A 17482-nucleotide genomic window follows, 5' to 3' on the forward strand; every position below is an offset into this window, starting at 1 on the left:
TATATTCTACTCTAATGTGACCAGAAGCTGACTTCTTTGGTTAATGTGAATATTCAGTATTTTTTTTCAATAAAATAAACCACTTTTGTTTCTGGTTGTGTCAGGGACCTGATTACTGTACTGGGAAATAAATTGTATTAGTCTATGCAACAGCAGAAATTTGGGTAACAGCAGTTGCAAGCCTCATTATAATGCCCTATTTAACCCTGCTATTGCTGGCTCATCTCTGAAAACAGGAAAGCTGCTCAGAGCCTCTGACCTTCCAGCTTGTTATGTTCCTGCTATGCCTGCTAACAAAATGCAGAAATTCATTATGACTGGTTGTTTTCCTGCATCTGCTCACAAGGAACCAGTCTTAGACTTCTAGCTCATTTAGTACTTGTTTAATCTAACACCGATAATGATCTTTTTTCTGGTCAGATTTCAAGTGATCACCTAAGAACAACAGATGCTCAAACATTAACATTTTTGTTGCATCTTCCATTTCTGAAAACGTGAAAAACTTAGAAACAAGAAAAAAAATGGATCTTTTTTTCTTTTTATTTTAATTCTTTTTTTCCATTAAGTGAGGAAATGTGGGTAAAAGCCCTTTCATTCTTCAAAAAATGATAAGCAGTACTTAATCCTTCTTACAGTTCAAAACATTCTTGTGGTCAGTCTCTAATTTCTTTCACTTGCTTGTGGATCTCCCTGCAGAAGGAGTTTCACAAGAGGAAAAAAACCTGTCAAGAGTGTTATGGGAGAAAGGGATACAAAATACCATGTACTGCTGATCACTGAAACTACACTCAGCATGTCATTTAAACTTCAGCTAGAAAATAAACCTTCCAGGCACACTAGGTTATTGTTAGCCAAGTACCCTACAAGACTGTGCTCTGATTTAGGTAAGCTTCAAAGAAATCTCATGTCTCGGATGTGCTTTATGCCATCCCATGTGAGTGTCACAATGGTTTTTAATTTTTCTTTAACTACTGCAAGTCATGCTGAAAATGTAATTCTACTGCATACTCCTGCTGCACTGTCTAGCATGCAGTTATTTCTCAGACCTTCCAGAGATCTGGAAATCATTTATCACTGAATATAAGACATGAAGAAATGATGGCAGCTCATGCAGACAGTAACTTAGAAACTTTGCCTTAAAACACTTCCTCTTTTGTCTAGTTACACTTCTCTTGCATTGTGTTTATGCAATATGAGGAAATTCTATGTGCTTTTAAAAAGTGTATTTTCAGAAATACCTCCAGGATGTTGTGATCTCCAGTGCAACATAAAATACACAGCTTTGAAGGGAATTTATAGGAAATCAGTAGTTATGTCATCTTTTTCATACCAGCAATAAGAAAAATAGAATATATAATAGAGAACTTGTTAGCATCACTTGATATGAACTATTGCTGTCCTATTAAAACTTGATGCTGTACACATTTTAGGTTTGGGTCCATACCTGACATTTCAGAAAACAAAATCTTTATACAGTTAAATACATGAATTTAAAAACAACACTGAGATTCATAGCCACTAAAAATATTTTTACCTCTCAACACCTTATTTTCTGCTTGAAAAAATCTGCACTTGAATTTGTGAGGTAAAAGTATATGCTGAGAATATCATTATCAAGATATTATCCACTTTATTTGCATTTATACCACAAGTCTTTTGTAAGTGTGCCCTGTACTTGATCTTGTAATTCATTACTGAGCTCTTCCCAAGGAACAGGAGAACAGGAATTCATTGCATAATGATGTATTCTGGCAATTATCACTCTTCTTATTCAGAAAAGGGTCTTCAGCTGCCTCAGGAGGACTCTATTCACATAAAATATGTTAAATCCGTTTTTACTGTGTTTATCTGAGAAAAGTCCATCTCCATTTGTGTGTTTAATGTCTTCATAAAGACACGAAATTCTTCATGTATTCCTGTCTAAAATATTTAATATATTGTCACCTGTTTCTCTTCTTCCGATGCTCTCTGTTGGAATTTTCAGATTCACTGCCACTGCTGGTGTTACAACGGGACCGTGACCTGGAGAAGAGAAAAGCAACATCTCAGGATGAATGTATCTACTAACACCAAAATTATTGCAGTGCTAAATGAAGAAAGAACAACACTGTAAAGACATTACTCAGAAAACCAGAATTAAAAGACTCTGGAGTGCTTGGCTACACCTGAAAGTCATATTATCTTTTTCTTATTAATTGATTGGGAAGAACTGCTCCAGAAGTAGTGCACCCAGACTGTAGTATCAGGTAAGTGCTGTTTTCATTTTAATAATTTCACTGTTTCATTTATTTTTAAAATTTTTTATTATTTTATTGTTCAGCATTCTTTTTGTAAATGCCACATCAATTTGTTTCTTGAAGGTGTGAAATGTTTCATCTCTAATCTGTATGGCTTTTTTCTTCTTGCAGATTCTGGTACACCCAGCATAAATTACTCAGAACACTGTGTTTGCAGGCAAAACAAAATGCTCACAGGTCTATGTATTCTATTCCCTTCAACTGTGTAAGTTCTTAAGTCCTCAGTCTATGGAGTCTGTTCTCCTCTCTATGCTAAATTAGAAAATCATTAGTTCAAATGTCTCCCACTCAAACAAAAATGTGTTAGAAGAACAGGACAGCTAAAGTCTAGAAAATCAGCTCAACCCAGCTTGTCTGAAGGGAATGGCAGCATGGAAGAAACACCAGTAGCACTAGGATTCTGCTGCTCTTTATGGAAAAAAGAAGGCTGCGCTCCCTACAGGCAAACTCCTCTCTACTACCTGAGACCCTTAAATCTGTGACTGCATTTTGGAGAACACAGACCAGATTGCAGGGCTTTGGTCCTCGAATCCAGGACTCTGCCACTCTATCTATCACTGGCTAAAGCTGGCACTCTCATCACCGTCTGGTTTGGATTATTTGCTCATTAGTGTGAGGATGGCTTGGGAATGGTTGGATTTGATGATCTGAAAAAGGTCCTTCCCACCCTGAACATTTCTGTGATTCCAAAGACAGACATGTTTCTCTGCTGTACTGACAGCCCAGCTGATTAATGAGGAAAGCTGGCTGATGTTAACAGGAGTTGGTCTACAAGGATTTAGGCTGACTGAGTTGGAATCAGCGATGGTTTTGCTTCAATGGAAAACAGAATCTTTCTTCTGAGGTCTCTGGCCACGAAATAGGACCTATAAGGGGATAACTCCTGATGATGCTGGTAGAGATATATATTTTCTTATGCCTCCTGGGTTTTCTTTCACTCTTAGTTGACATTTCTAAGAGGGCAGATTTGTTGAACTACACCTCAAACAAGCCAAGGAGACAAAGCAGTTCCTTAGGTGTGAGTAACAGGTAAGGGGAAGCATTTAATGACAATATAGGAAGTTCCTGACTAGCACCTGCTCAGTGCATATTCTAATGGTTTAGGAAGAAGAGCCCAAACAGGATGAGAGAAGATTGTTCCCAGGGAACAGCAAGGATGCAGCATGGAGCTGTTCTATCTGCTCAGGCACACATCATTCTGCTTTCTGGAGGACTAGGACTAAATGACCAGGACACTGTTACAGATATCACTCAGACACACCTGAGAGCCTCATGAAATTCTCCATAATACCAGTAAATTATAGTTGCCTCCAACAAATTGCTGAGGCTTTAAATCCCTTGGTCAATGGAGTCTGTTCTCCCCTCTCTTCCAAATTAGGAAATCATGAACTCAAATATCTCCCATTCAAATAGAAATGTCTTAGAATAATAGGACAGCTAAAGTCTAGGAAAATCAACCCAGCTTGCCTGAAGGAAATAAATTTGGTAAAATGAAATTTCCCCCAGAGAAGGAGCTTCTCCCTGTTGGAAAAGATACGAAGTTTAATTTTTTTTCCAATTTTATAGCTTTAGTCAGGTTTGTTCACCTTTGCCCTGGGGGAAGGAACTGAAGTTTTTTTCAGGGCATTGTTCCACTAGGCAAGGCCTGATGAACTTAACATCTTAACAGACTGGGAGTAGCACAGAAGAAACACAAAAGATAATGACCATCAACAACCATTAATGACCATCAACTCTAAATATCAACCCTGGTATGGTCAGAGACACCAGGTCTGGGAAAGGAAAGATAGGAATGAGGACCAAATTAGCATTGGAGGAAAACAAATTCATATCCAAAAGAAAACCAAATACTGGGAACTACATAACTTGAAACCAATGAACATTGAACCAATGAATCTCTATGGGTTTTGACTGTATAAAGTTAGGGGAAAGTCTGGTAAAATACATGCATAATGGAATTATTTCCTCTGCACACTGAGGGTATGTGAAGATGAAATTATTTCTGTTGTTCTGTGGACATCCTGGTCAGAACAACATCCTACCCAGAATAAAGTAATGCCTTGATTCTCTAATACTAAAAATTTTGTTGGAGGGTTTTTTGTTTTTCCAACAGTTTCAGTGGCATCGTCATCCCCAAACTTCATAATTTAAAGCCAGGTTAGCTGTGCTGCCAGCTAAAAATACACTCTTCAGGGTGAAGCTCAAAGTGGGAATAAAAATTATGTGTGTTAATACAGAAAATTGTAATCCCAAAGGAAGAAGGAAGATTAAAAGATTATGTCAAAATGAGTCACTCATGCACAATGGAAGAGTGAAGAGCAATAACAATGCTCTAGAATTGCAGGAGACTTAACACAGCCAAAAGGATACCTTTCCCCAGCCCAGTCTTATCAGATGTTTAATAAATATACCACTAACATCAACATCAATAACTTGTCTGAGCAACATTTTTCTTTCACACTTCCAGGTCATTAACATGACTCTTCTACATTTTTCAGTAGGACAAGAAGTTTTTTCATGTGATTTAAGTAATTTATATCATAAGGTACCAAAACAGCCAAAAATCACAGTATGGCAGGCAAAGGATAAGATAAAACATCCAAATTGATCAAACTCAAGATGAGCCTTTCTCTAACTTTTCAGGAATGAAAATCTGATTCACCTTTTGGATATTGCTCATTGAATTACCTTGTGTTTTTTGTCAGGAAAGCATTTGTGGGGAGACAGAAGGACTCCTGAGCTGTCAGCTGAGTGGCAGCTGCTCATGCTTGTTTGTCAGAATATCATCATTCACTGAATATTAACTATCATCTTTTATTAAAACGAATAAAATACCAAAAATGGGCAGGAAAAATGTAGTTTCCTAAATCAGGTGCAAGAATACATGAGATCATTCCTATCTCTAACAATTTTAAGGTATCTTTTGTCCTTTATTCCCCTGTTTTCCTTGTCATGCAATATATTTAATATTTTGCAGGTAGAATACATATATACTCTGGCATAAGGAGCCAGAAAGAAGTCATAGTCAGTTTTACAAGAGACACAACAAATACTGCCTAGGAGGGGGCTTGGAGGGCTGAGGAAAGCTCACATTCTGGCACAGTCTTTTTCTGGGTAAAATGAGAGGAGAATAGCCAAATTGTGAGGAAGTGGAGAAGGTCTTTTGCAATGTACAATAACAAACATGTGGTAAGAGGTCCCTTCTGAGCCCTGAGGCTTTCCACCTGAGATGCTTAACTAAATCTTTCCAGTTTTATGTGCTGGACATCTATCACAAGATTACCACTGGCAGCTTGTAATGTTAACATCCTTCCAAAAAACATTCTATCTCATAGTAAGTACAAAGTGCATGAGCACTTTCTCTGGCTTCCTGTGATTGTCCTGAGATGTTTGTATCTCTGCCAGAGTTCCTTTCCCGTGCTGCTGCAGTGATTCAGATCCTGGGACTGCCTCCTCGCCTTCCCAAGCTCCAAGAGCCTCTGACACTGAAACGCACTCCACTGTCTCCTTATTCCAGCAGTGCAAGCAGGAGCACAGGAGCAAGGAGGAGCACTAAACAGAGTAATGACAAGCAGATGTGGCAAAAATCTGTCAAAAGGTGAGATTGTTGAAGGTCACAACCAAATTCACACCTGCATTTTATTTGAAATGTAAAAACTAGTCAAGTCTGAAATGGGAGATGGGGGCAGGGAGAAGAAGCTTAAGAAAAAATCGACAAAAAATGTACAAGACAGCAAGAGGACCATCAGGAGTTACATATGCCTTCGCACTTACCTCTGGCAGGACAATTCATCTCAGATGATAGCACACTTGTTTGCAAAACAGATTAATTAAAAGTGGGTAGGGAGGCTGGAGAAGTAAAAACAAATCTGCAGATACAGAATCCAAAAGCTAGAAGTTCTGGAACTGACTTTCAAGTTGCAGATAAGCCCTTAGGAAATTTTCACAAGCTGCTTCTGACATGGGGTAGTAACAATGTGCTGCAAGACTCTGCTGTGATGAGGCTACGCCACAGAGCATTTAAGCAAAAGATAAGAAATAAAAAATAAAAAGGTCATAACACAACAAACCTTTTAGACATTTAGGAAGATGAGGGAGAAGAAGGAAAGAAGAGAATGCAGTGAACAAAAATATTACCAGTACCTTCAGTATCATTTCATAGGTGCTATAGATCATATATTTACCTTCTCCTTTGCTTTAAATCTGAATCTTCACCACTGTTTTGATTTTTCCTGTGACATAAAGGAAGTTTTAATGAAGTGTCATAGAGTGACTTATTACAAATACACAGAACTACCCATACAAAACCCTAAGGGTTTTATTTTTTGATGGATTTCTTTTTGCCAGTATGATGTCAGGCAGAGAAAACAGGGCATGTGCTTGTTTTAAACCCTTCAGGACACCTTTACAATAAGCTTTGAAGGCATGATTCCATTTAAGGTCTCATTGCAAACCCTTGACTTGCAAAATTAACCAGACCATGCTGGTCTTTAGAGTTTCCTACTGTTTCCAACATAGCAGAGTGTGGTGGTTTCCTCTTAACTCAAGTAAAGGGTGCATAAACAGCACAGTTATTGTTATTAACAGTTGGAAAAGGAAAGTGCATGAATAAAACCAAGACTCAGGAAGGCATAATTAAGTTAAAATCTACCTACCATTGTCAGTCTTCACAGTCTCACATATGAGATAAGACTTTAAAAACATTTTGTTCATGTGGTAGCTCAAGAGAAAATTTGCTATTGGCATGACTGTGCACTGACTAGATCACCCCAATGCAAATCCCAGGTGATAAAACAATTTCCTGCTGCACAGTGCACAAACACTTTCCTTGATATGAGAGATCTTTGCATTGCACATCTCTACTCTTTTGTTTTTACTAAGCCAAAAGAGCCCTTCTAACAGCGAAGCTAGCAATGCACCAGGAAAACTGTGCTGGTTTTGACTGCAGTGGAGTTAGTTTTCTTCACAGTGGCAGGCATGGGGCTGTAGTTTGGGGTTGTGCTGAACACAGGGTTGATAATATAGAAATGCTTTTGTTATTGCATGGGGCTGTAGTTTGGGGTTGTGCTGAACACAGGGTTGATAATATAGAAATGCTTTTGTTATTGCCGAGCAGGGACTGCGCAGAGCCAAGGCCACACTGGGGAGGAGGCTGGGGGTGTGTGGGTGGCTGGGAGGGGACACAGCCAGGACAGGTGACCCCAAACTGACCAAAGGGATATTCCAGACCTTGTGGCATCAGGCTCTGTGTATAAAGTGGGGGAAGGAGGAGGAAGGAGGGGATGTTTGGGCTGATGGTGTTTGTCCTCTCAAGTCACCCTTAGTGTGATGGGCTGTGCTCTGCTGGAAATGGCTGAACATCGGCTCAGCAATGGGAAGCAGAGGATTCATTCCTTGGTTTGCTTTGTTTGGGTGTGTGGCTTTTGCAGGGGATTCATTCCTTGGTTTGCTTTGTTTGGGTGTGTGGCTTTTGCTCTGTTTCTCAACTCACAAGGTTTCTATCCCCTACCCTTCTGATTCTCTCCATGCTGGCAGAGGAGTGAGTGAGGGGACTTGGCTGAGGTTAAAACATGACAAAACCCATTCAGGAAACACATTGCTGTTAGCACCTACAAGGGCTCTATCCAACAGAGCAAATAAACATAACTCTGTTGCCTGAGAGTTACACTGATTTATTTGAGGTCACTAAGCATGCACTATGGGTGAGTTTCTTCTCTGCTGTCCCAGACAGCTAATGGCAGATAAAAGGTCTGAAACAGTTCAGAAACCTGACAAGGATAAAAGCTCCACATGAAATTGGATTTCCTCATCAATATAGCTGCATTGTCAGAGACCCCTTTGCCAGCTCTGGCTTTGAAGGCCAAACAGGTACTCATTTCAGAGATGTCAGAAAGAGACGTAACTCTCAGGTGCTGGCTCCTGAGGCAGTTGTAGAAGACTGCAATGAATATGGCACAGTATCTGTGTTTGTTTATACTTGATAACAGATCACATCACCAGGCAGAGTGCCCCAGTGATGAAAACAGCTTCTCAGCAGGACAAATCATCCCAGGTAACACACAGTCTTCTCAATCCTCTTTTGCTTCAGAATTGTCCCTGTAATTTGCTTTTTGGACATGTTCAAGGACACACAGCACAGAATCTCCACCCATTCTATTTTACTCCTCTAAGTCATTCCATTCAGTTTGTACCAACTGAAATTTTCACTAGTTGTATTTTTGCTGGCATCCTTTCTAACGCAAAGTGGTTCATATATGGGACTGTTGAAGACAGTTTTATGGCTCATTTGTGTAATCCTTGGGGCAGTTAAAATAAGGAAATGCACTTAAAACACCGCTTTGGAAGCTCAAAGCAAGAAAGCAAATCCATCAGTGCTTTCATTCACCAGGCAAAAAGAGCTTCAGTAACTAAAGGAATCTTGCCATGCCAATAATGCAACTTTTCACATTTTTAACATCATTTCCCACAATAGCACACAAGCTAACAACCTGACCAAAGCTTCCTTTCCAAAAACAGCTGCGGTGCTCTTGCTTGGGTGTTTTTTTTAAATAGCAGGTAGGTTTTTTTTACTGGCCCCTGGAATATCCCCTTTCCCAAGACGCAGCTGTGCCTCCACGAGCTGAGCACTGAGCATGCAGGACCTCCAGTTTCTACACAGAAAAGCTGGCAGTAGTTAATCATGAGGCTCTTACCTCCTCCGAACTGGCTGCCCAGACTCATTCTCACTGCCACCAGATGGGTTCCTTCGGCGAGAGTAAGGAAACTTTGGTGATTTATTGCGGTCACTGGCAGAATTATACAGTCCACTAAGGTTAAAAAGGAAGAGCAAAGAGTCAGCTTTAAATTTTCCAGGGCAGTTAGGCCAGCTGAGATTCAGCTCACAAAAATGAACAGATCCATGCACGCACGCACACACTCACGTACAGGTGAGCATTTGGCTATGTGCGCTTTTCTGGGTGTTAGTGGGTGTTCTATGTAAATGCAGATAGCACTGCTTTCTAGCAATAAATTCTTCACACTGAACCTTGAAATGTAGGAGAGAGACCTCTTAGTGTTGCCAGATCAACAACTCTAAGATTACAAATATAGATTTTAGCTCATTAATATTCTTTTACCATAATAAATTTTCTGTGCTTTAGTACGGCGTATCCAACCCAGAGCTAGATATTCTTCCTGTTTTCCATGGATGTAAGTATGAACACTTCCCATGTTTTGTCATGACATTTGTTTTCATCACAGAGCTGATGCTTGGGAACATGAAACAATTCTATCTCCATTTCTCTTCTGTTCATCCACACAAATCTCTGCCAACGGTATGGAGGTGTTCCAAGCTCCAGATTTCTTTCTGCTTTCCTAAAAGCCTCTGACCTTCAAATTTAATCCATTCTTCTTCATCTACCTCTGCACACAGCTGATTACAGCACTGCTCTGCAAAGGTGAAAAGTTCCCGCAGCTCATCTCAATGAGAATTATTAAGAGCTGTGAAAGCCTCTGTGCAACATCCAGCCTTCTTATGTGTGTAAACCTGCATAGTGCTTTAGAAATAATAGTTTTGCAAAAACTCAATCCTACCATTGTTTGCCTTCTGCAAGATCAAACCTCCTGCTGTCCTGAGAGCAATTGAAACACTGGAGACATAAAGTGACAAGATGACACCATTTTTCTAAATATAACCAAAGAAAGGAGTGTAGCAAAAGAATATTTGCTCACTGCTTTGTTCTCACTCTAGAAACTGCTGCTGTTTACAGAAGGAGCACAAGGGGTAAATCATTAGGGTACACCAAATGACACATCAGGTATAGATCTGAATTATCACAGAAAGGTAGGATCATTTTGGATTACACTGTACGTGCTATCTCGTCCAGTAGCCTGTTTCCAACAGCAGCTGTTATTAGCCACCTACAGGAAGCAAAACCCTGAAGGCAGCTCCCCAGTGTTCCCTGAGTCCCACACCATTCCCAGACCAGGGGACCTACTGAGCCAGCTGCTGCACCTCTGTCTCCACAAGCCCTTCAGGATTTTTGTTCCATGACTCATCCAGCTTCCCTCAGGAATTCACCTCCTCTCAAAGGAGGACCACAGGTCTCCCACTCCTGGTGAGTCACTACTGACTGCCTTTTAAACCACCTTCAATAGCTTCACCTGAAGATCCTTAGTTCTTTTACTGGAAAAATAGAGTCCTGGTAGTTTCCTCTTTTCTCAGTATGACTCTTGATTTTCTATACGTCATACCCTGAAATTCCCTCTTTTACATTCTGAAGGAAGATTCCTTTCTGCCTGTGCCCTTGCTCCTTGTACAGATTTACTGCAGAGCCTTTCACATTTTTGATCACCTTTGCTGCTTGTCTCAAAGCCTATGCCTTTTCCTGAGAAACAGGAACATCAGAAATGCTTGCAAAATGTGATCCACCAATTTATATAATGGCATAATTCTGTCCTCTTGCTTTACTACTAATTGCTAATTGTTTTACTGATTGCTACACAGCTGATGTTTTCTTTGTTATCCATCATCATTTCATAGCTCTTCATATTACCCAGTAATCTAGGGTTGTTTTTTTTTTTGTCCTTATGTATCTCTCTTTACATTTTTTGACTCAACAGAATCCACATTAAGACACATAATCTGTCACATTAAGAGTCTTTCTGCCACTCTTCACAGACAAATTTCTCACTATCCTAAACAATTTTGTATCATCGCCTAACTTTATTACCCCTTTTTCAAATTCTTTGACAAATATTCTAAGTATCAGAGGTCTATGAACAGATCTCTGTAAAAAGCCACTGCTGACATTCAATCACTGGCTACCTTGTCTTACACATACTTTCTTAATTTTTAACTGTTCATTTATCCATGAAAGAACCTATCTGCTTACATGCAATACATATATATTGCAAATCAAATAACTCATTAATATATTATATTAATAACCTTCAACCTTCTGCTGTGGCATGATGCACAATACCTAAGACATCAAGTCTTGCCTTACCTTTGTGGGCCATTTTCCTCCCATGGAGCGCTGGTTTTATTTCTTTGTGTTTCTGGACTGTTTTCATTTTTCATCTTTTTAAAGCTAAATAAGAGTACAGACAAATACACATGTATGTATATTAAAAAAAAAAAAACTACTCAAAACGTTGTACACATTGTACACAGATCACATTTTCTTTTATACTGACCACTTAAAATTTAATTTTAAAGACATACAGTTATTAGAGAGATCCACCCTGGCATATAGTTACTTATTTGTCATGTGAAAGAGGGAAAAGAGCTCCTATGTTGAAAAGTCACTCCCATAAAGAGCAAACATAAGGAGGAGAAGGGGAAAAAAAAGAGAAAAGAAAGAGAGAGAAAAATAATCTCTGCAACCTCATAATTGTGGCAGCACTGAGTCAGAAAAACAGGTAATCCTGTCTCCAAATAAACATGAGCAGACACTTAAGCAAGAAGTCTAACAGTAGGGCAAACATACAGCATCATCTCATAGTCTTCCATAATATGCAGTTAAAAGATTATTGAATCAGAGCCTTTACATCCTTTTTACTTTACAAAGCTCTAAATGAAACTTTTTTTCCACGGGTTTACTTAAATACCTTTAGAACATTTTTTAATTTTTGTCATAAATAGTGGCTAGTGGAGAATATTCCAGTATCTGGCTATGACATAAACAATTATTTAATGTTATCTCAAAACTTCCGCCTGGTTCAAAACTTCAATCTCTTGTTCCTGACTGTTTCTGTGATTATAAAAAGAAATAAATAAAAACAAACAGCTATGAACGATAGCTCCCTAAATCAAAAACTCCACCCCCCTTTTTTTTTTTTTGCACATTTTTAACTGTCTGATCCCTTTTCCAAGTGAAAGAACCAGACTATTTAATCTCTCCCAGTACGGGAGTCACCACATACCTCAGGTTATCCTTATCGTATTTCTCTACCATCTTTCCAGGTGTACAGTACATACTTTAAAATGGGAGCAACAAAGTCAGGGGTGATGAAAACTATTCAAAGCATGACAGATCACAGGTTCATAGGTTCGCAGAGTAGCATATCCTTCTCATACCCTCCCCAGTAAAGCCTTGGGTTTTATTTTTGCCAGAAAGACATTTTTGTGAAAGAGCTGACTTCACTGACTGCTGCAAGGCGAAATAACAGAACAGTCACCTGGCTTGAGAGCTATGTCAGCATTTGTAACCAGTCTCCCACCATACCTATGGGGATGGCGGGAGAAAGCAGTATGCTCCAATTCTTCCTTTATTCCTATCATTCTCACATGTCATGTTTTACAGCTTCTGACCCATTAATGCTCCCAGATAATTGCACTTCAAATGCTGGGAAGTGGCTCTTAGCTGAAGCACACCGCTGTCCAAAAGCTTGGCAGAGCTTTTCCTGCAGCACCATCTCTAGAGCTCTTTTCCTGCAGTGCACCTGAGACAGAACAAGGCAGCCACACTGATTTCCACTAAGATCATCAAGTACTACTGACGGCAACCCCGTACAGTCATTAATACACCATATAGTTACAAAGTGCAACTCAAGCAGGAAAAATAGAAGCTTTACAGTTGCTTACAGAGAGGAGGATATAAGCTGGGAGTTCTTTCCCCAGAGCAGGAGGTGACAGACTCAGCTTTATAAAGGAAACGTGGCTACTTAACTCACTAATCCACTTTTAACCTCAGCCTTTGGTTACTACAGGTCACTGAGTTAATAATTTAATTTTCACAGAGTGAACAAAATGCAAAGCTACAGTAAGTCAGCTACAGTAAGGAAAAGAAATTAAATTACACCTTATCAGGTAAACAATTTTCTTAATACTGCACCCATTAATTATTGACTCATGGATGCATGCAATCTATTCCCAGGCTTAAAAATATATACTTACTACAGACTGAGCAAGTAACCCACATAAATACATTTCTGTCCCACACTGCAGAAAGAAATTGATTAGCACAGCGTATACTGCTACCTAGGCTGAACTTAACTGCGAATTCTGTTTTCAAATCTTAAAAGGAGAAAGAAATTGTACCTGGGAGGTGAATTTAATGCACTAAATTCCCAAGTCATTATTCATTTTGAGCAGACACACACTTCACAGACAGAAAGCTAGACCATGGCAGCGCTTCAAATACCAGCAGTATCTCCAGGAATGCAGTAGCAAAAGGTACTCAGTTCATTAAAAGTATGTGAAAGAGTTAGGATGTGAATGTCAAGTGAGATTCATTGGAGGGTTTTTATGATTTGAGTTTATACCACTTACACAGAAGTGATTGACTATAGATCTCAACAGTGAATTAGATGTTAAATATGAAAACTCAGCTTGTGAACACTACTGAAAGATGCTCCGCAAGCATCACTAACAATTAATGCAAGAATTACACAGGATGGAGCAAACTTCCAAACCGTAAGCGCTACATAAATTTTGTGTGCTACCTCTCACATACATGATGCCTGGTAGACCCAAAAGGTGTTTTTCATGTGCAGATAGAGACACAGAGAAAAACAAATCAAATCCTAAATGGAAAACCAATTTCCAACATCTTTTTTTTTTTTTCTGGAAGTGACTAACATTGTCTAAAACATGACTCAGTAAGAATCTGCCTGTGAACTGCTTTTAATCTGTCAAGGTTAATCTGTCAAGAAACTAAACTCAGTAACCTTGAAGCTGTCATATTGAGAGCTACTTATTCTGGTTCTTTGTCTAAAACCTGTCTATCCATTTCTTTTGAACAGCTCATTGTTAAAAATTCTGTAGTAAAGGACTCCCATGCCTCCTAAAACAATGAGCTCTGTGCTGTGGAATAATGGTACCTTTTGTTTTATATCTTTCTTTCTCCTAACAAATCACAGAACAACACAATGGTGGGGCCATCAGGGTCCTCGGAATGTCATCTGGTCCAGCTGCCTGCTCCAGCAGGGTGACCCAGACTCAGTTGCCCAGAACTGCTCCCAGACAGCTGTGGTATTCTCTCCAAGGAAGGAGATGCCGCCACAGTTATGGACAACCTTTGCCAGTGCTCAGTCATCTGCACAGGGAAAAATTTTTCCTGACATTCAGAGGGAATCTCCTGTGTTTCAGTGTGTGCCCACCAGGTCCTGTCCATGGACAACACTGTAAAGAACCTGGATCCATCCTCTTTGTGCCTTCCTTTCATGCATTTTTTAACCTCTGTATTCTTTTCTACTTAATAGTTTAGCTTCAGCATGATCAAGTGGCAATCATAAACTTTTTAAAACACACAGTTAGCATTATTTTCTAAGGGCTGGAATAGTGGATTCAATTTCCCTCAAAATGAGAAAGCAATTTAGCTCAACTTTTCTTTTGGAAGTCAACTGTTCTAAATGTTAGGCAATAGAGAATACTATCCACCAAGTATTTGCAGTACATCTTTTAGATCCTTTTTCAGAGTTCAGTCCAGATAACTAGTTTGTGAAGCCAACAGCCTCAATGCATAGGTAAGCCCAGTTAAGGGTTACTCAGTCAGGAAAAATACCCAGCTGTCAGGATTGCCAAGCATGCAGAGACAGATATCCAGGCAATTAAGCAAAGGTTAGGTACAGTGGTTTTGACTCATTCTTTTGTAAAATCACTCTTCTTCTGATTCGGGCACATAAATTCCACCTAAAATTAGAGGTGGGGATACAAACGCATTTCTGAATCTGATCCTTACATCTTCCTTTCAGATATGCTTAATAAGCAGAGATGTGCACTTCAACATTGATAAATTAGACACAGCAGACCACACAAGTCCAGGGGACCCCTGGCAATTCACTACTCCTACGATCAGGAACAAACATGATTGGTACCTGATTTTTCCTATAATTTGAACAGTCTAATGGGCACTCACTGCAAGATTAACAAACCTGCTGGAAGGGACTCCATGCCAAGCCCCTCCCTGCCACACACAGCCAATCTTGCCCTGTTCAAAGACAGAAGGCGCATGATCTGAGGGCTCTGACAGCCAGCCCACAGCTCCCAGGGGAGAGACTAATAGGACTTCACAGGACTACCCTGACCAATGCACTTTCAGACATTTCTTACAAAATTGTTACCATCTATAGAAACAGATGTCAAGTAGAACAACAAAACAATATCATTATTGATGTAGACCTCCTCTAGACGGGATTCTGAGCATGTTCCTTGAAGATAATTAAATAGATTGAAGATTATAATATGATGTCCTCTGGACAAAATCAACAGCATCACAATGTTGTTAATATAGTAGTAAAAACCCCAAGCCATTTTGACTGGCTAAAACAAAAATGTGATGTCTTAATTTAAGCTGTGAAAAGATTTTGCATGGTAAGTTTTCCCCTCAGCCTCAGAGAAAAGATTTCTTCACAATCTCCTTCAACTTCCTATACCACCCCTTTGGCATACAAAGTCTCTGGACCCTACCTGTTTTTTTCCTATTTAAACCTGAGACTGTCTGCCTTCCCATTAACTTGTGCTGATTTATGGGTTTTCAAACCATGTGTCACCTGAAATCCCTGTTCTGCACTGATTGGAAGATCAGGGTTTTATAAAAATAAATACTTGGCAACACTCTCTGACCTTTGTCAGCAGATGATCAGATGGTCCTGAACTCAAGGGCAGAATAAACTAATAGTAATGATTACTAAATATGTTCCTCTATCCAATGCATTCTATAATCTCTTAAAAGCTGTAAGGAAATGTGGGTCTACATACCTTTTTACTGGAGAAGGTGCAATAATTTTGGTAGTTCCTTCATTTTCCCCATTTGTTGTAATCTGGCTCATGTTCCTAGAACCTGGAAAAAAATATAAAAGCCCAAAATAGTTGAATCCTGTAGCATAAATATTTGCACACCTACTCAGCATAATCACCTACAGGGCAGCATGAGAGATAAAATAAGACACAAAATATCTGGCACATGCTCATCTTGTTAAAGGTGTGTAAGGTTCACACCTTTGTGTCTTAGCCTTATTTCTAGTTGTACCAGGACACATTAACATGAAGCACATTCATTACTCTTCCACATAAGACAGAGAAGTCTGAAGCAGTTGTTCTCCAAGAGATACTCTGCCACCATCAACAGAAGGAAATTCCCTGCTCAGTCAGCAATGAGAATAAAGGTGTGAGGAGAAAACAGTTTGATTCCTGCTGGTGCCATGATTTCAGTTTCCATGCCATGCTGTTAATATCAATCTGTAATTTCCCTTCAGTTCACACATTGTGTTTCCACCTAATTGGCAATTTCAGACATTTCTTACAAAATTGTTACCATCTATAGAAACAGATGTCAAGTAGAACAACAAAACAATATCATTATTGATGTAGACCTCCTCTAGACGGGATTCTGAGCATGTTCCTTGAAGATAATTAAATAGATTGAAGATTATAATATGATGTCCTCTGGACAAAACCAACAGCATCACAATGTTGTTAATATAGTAGTAAAAACCCCAAGCCATTTTGACTGGCTAAAACAAAAATGTGATATCTTAATTTAAGCTGTGAAAAGATTTTGCATGGTAAGTTTTCCCCTCAGCCTCAGAGAAAAGATTTCTTCACAATCTCCTTCAACTTCCTATACCACCCCTTTGGCATACAAAGTCTCTGGACCCTACCCCAATATAAATACTTGCGATTTTCTGATGCCTTTCTTTCTGCTCATCAATTGGTTCTCTTACAGGTTAGAGTTGCCAGTTATCTGCAGACATCAGTAAATACATGACTTTTTCAAACAAAGGAATTTATCTCAGTACTTCACATATTCTTCTGTGAGGCAGTTTTCAATTAAGTCACAGAAAGTCTTTGTCACTTAATGGAGTAATAAAAACTTGCTCTCCAAAACATACCACAGCAGTGAAACAGCTGCTAGAAGAACAGTCAAGGGTCAGATGATATAGAAGTAATAGACACCTCCAGAAGTGATTGTTTGCTATGTTAGGTAATATCCTTACCATTCTGCAGGCGCCCAATCACCTCTGGGTGTCAGGCCATGGTGGGTTAATCAGGAGTTTTCTGTCCACACCTACAGAAATTGTAATGATTGTCTCCAAGTATGTTCCACCTGGTATATCTTTTACTTACTACAGTACTGTTCCACCAGCTTATATCTCTGTATGATATAATTATCTAATATAAAAAAGCAGACTCCAAAAATACTGTCCAAACACCAACCCCATTGCAAAACTTAAGTATATTGGTGCTTCTTGCTTGCCAA

The 17482-nt window shown here is 39.3% G+C and overlaps 1 protein-coding gene across 1 annotated transcript in view; it reads right to left on the minus strand.

The window, feature by feature from the left end:
• EPB41L4A (erythrocyte membrane protein band 4.1 like 4A) overlaps positions 1–17482 on the minus strand; it is a 118224-nt gene that overhangs the window by 15753 nt on the left and 84989 nt on the right. The window contains exons 13-17 of the mRNA XM_063181167.1: positions 15982–16063; positions 11285–11368; positions 8990–9103; positions 6482–6529; positions 1945–2022 (exon numbers count right to left, since the gene is read on the minus strand). Coding sequence (XP_063037237.1) covers positions 1945–2022; positions 6482–6529; positions 8990–9103; positions 11285–11368; positions 15982–16063 — 406 coding nt within the window. The remainder of the gene's footprint in view (positions 1–1944; positions 2023–6481; positions 6530–8989; positions 9104–11284; positions 11369–15981; positions 16064–17482) is intronic.

The sequence above is a fragment of the Melospiza melodia genome, chromosome Z (genome assembly GCF_035770615.1).
Source record: "Melospiza melodia melodia isolate bMelMel2 chromosome Z, bMelMel2.pri, whole genome shotgun sequence".
Taxonomy (NCBI): domain Eukaryota; kingdom Metazoa; phylum Chordata; class Aves; order Passeriformes; family Passerellidae; genus Melospiza; species Melospiza melodia.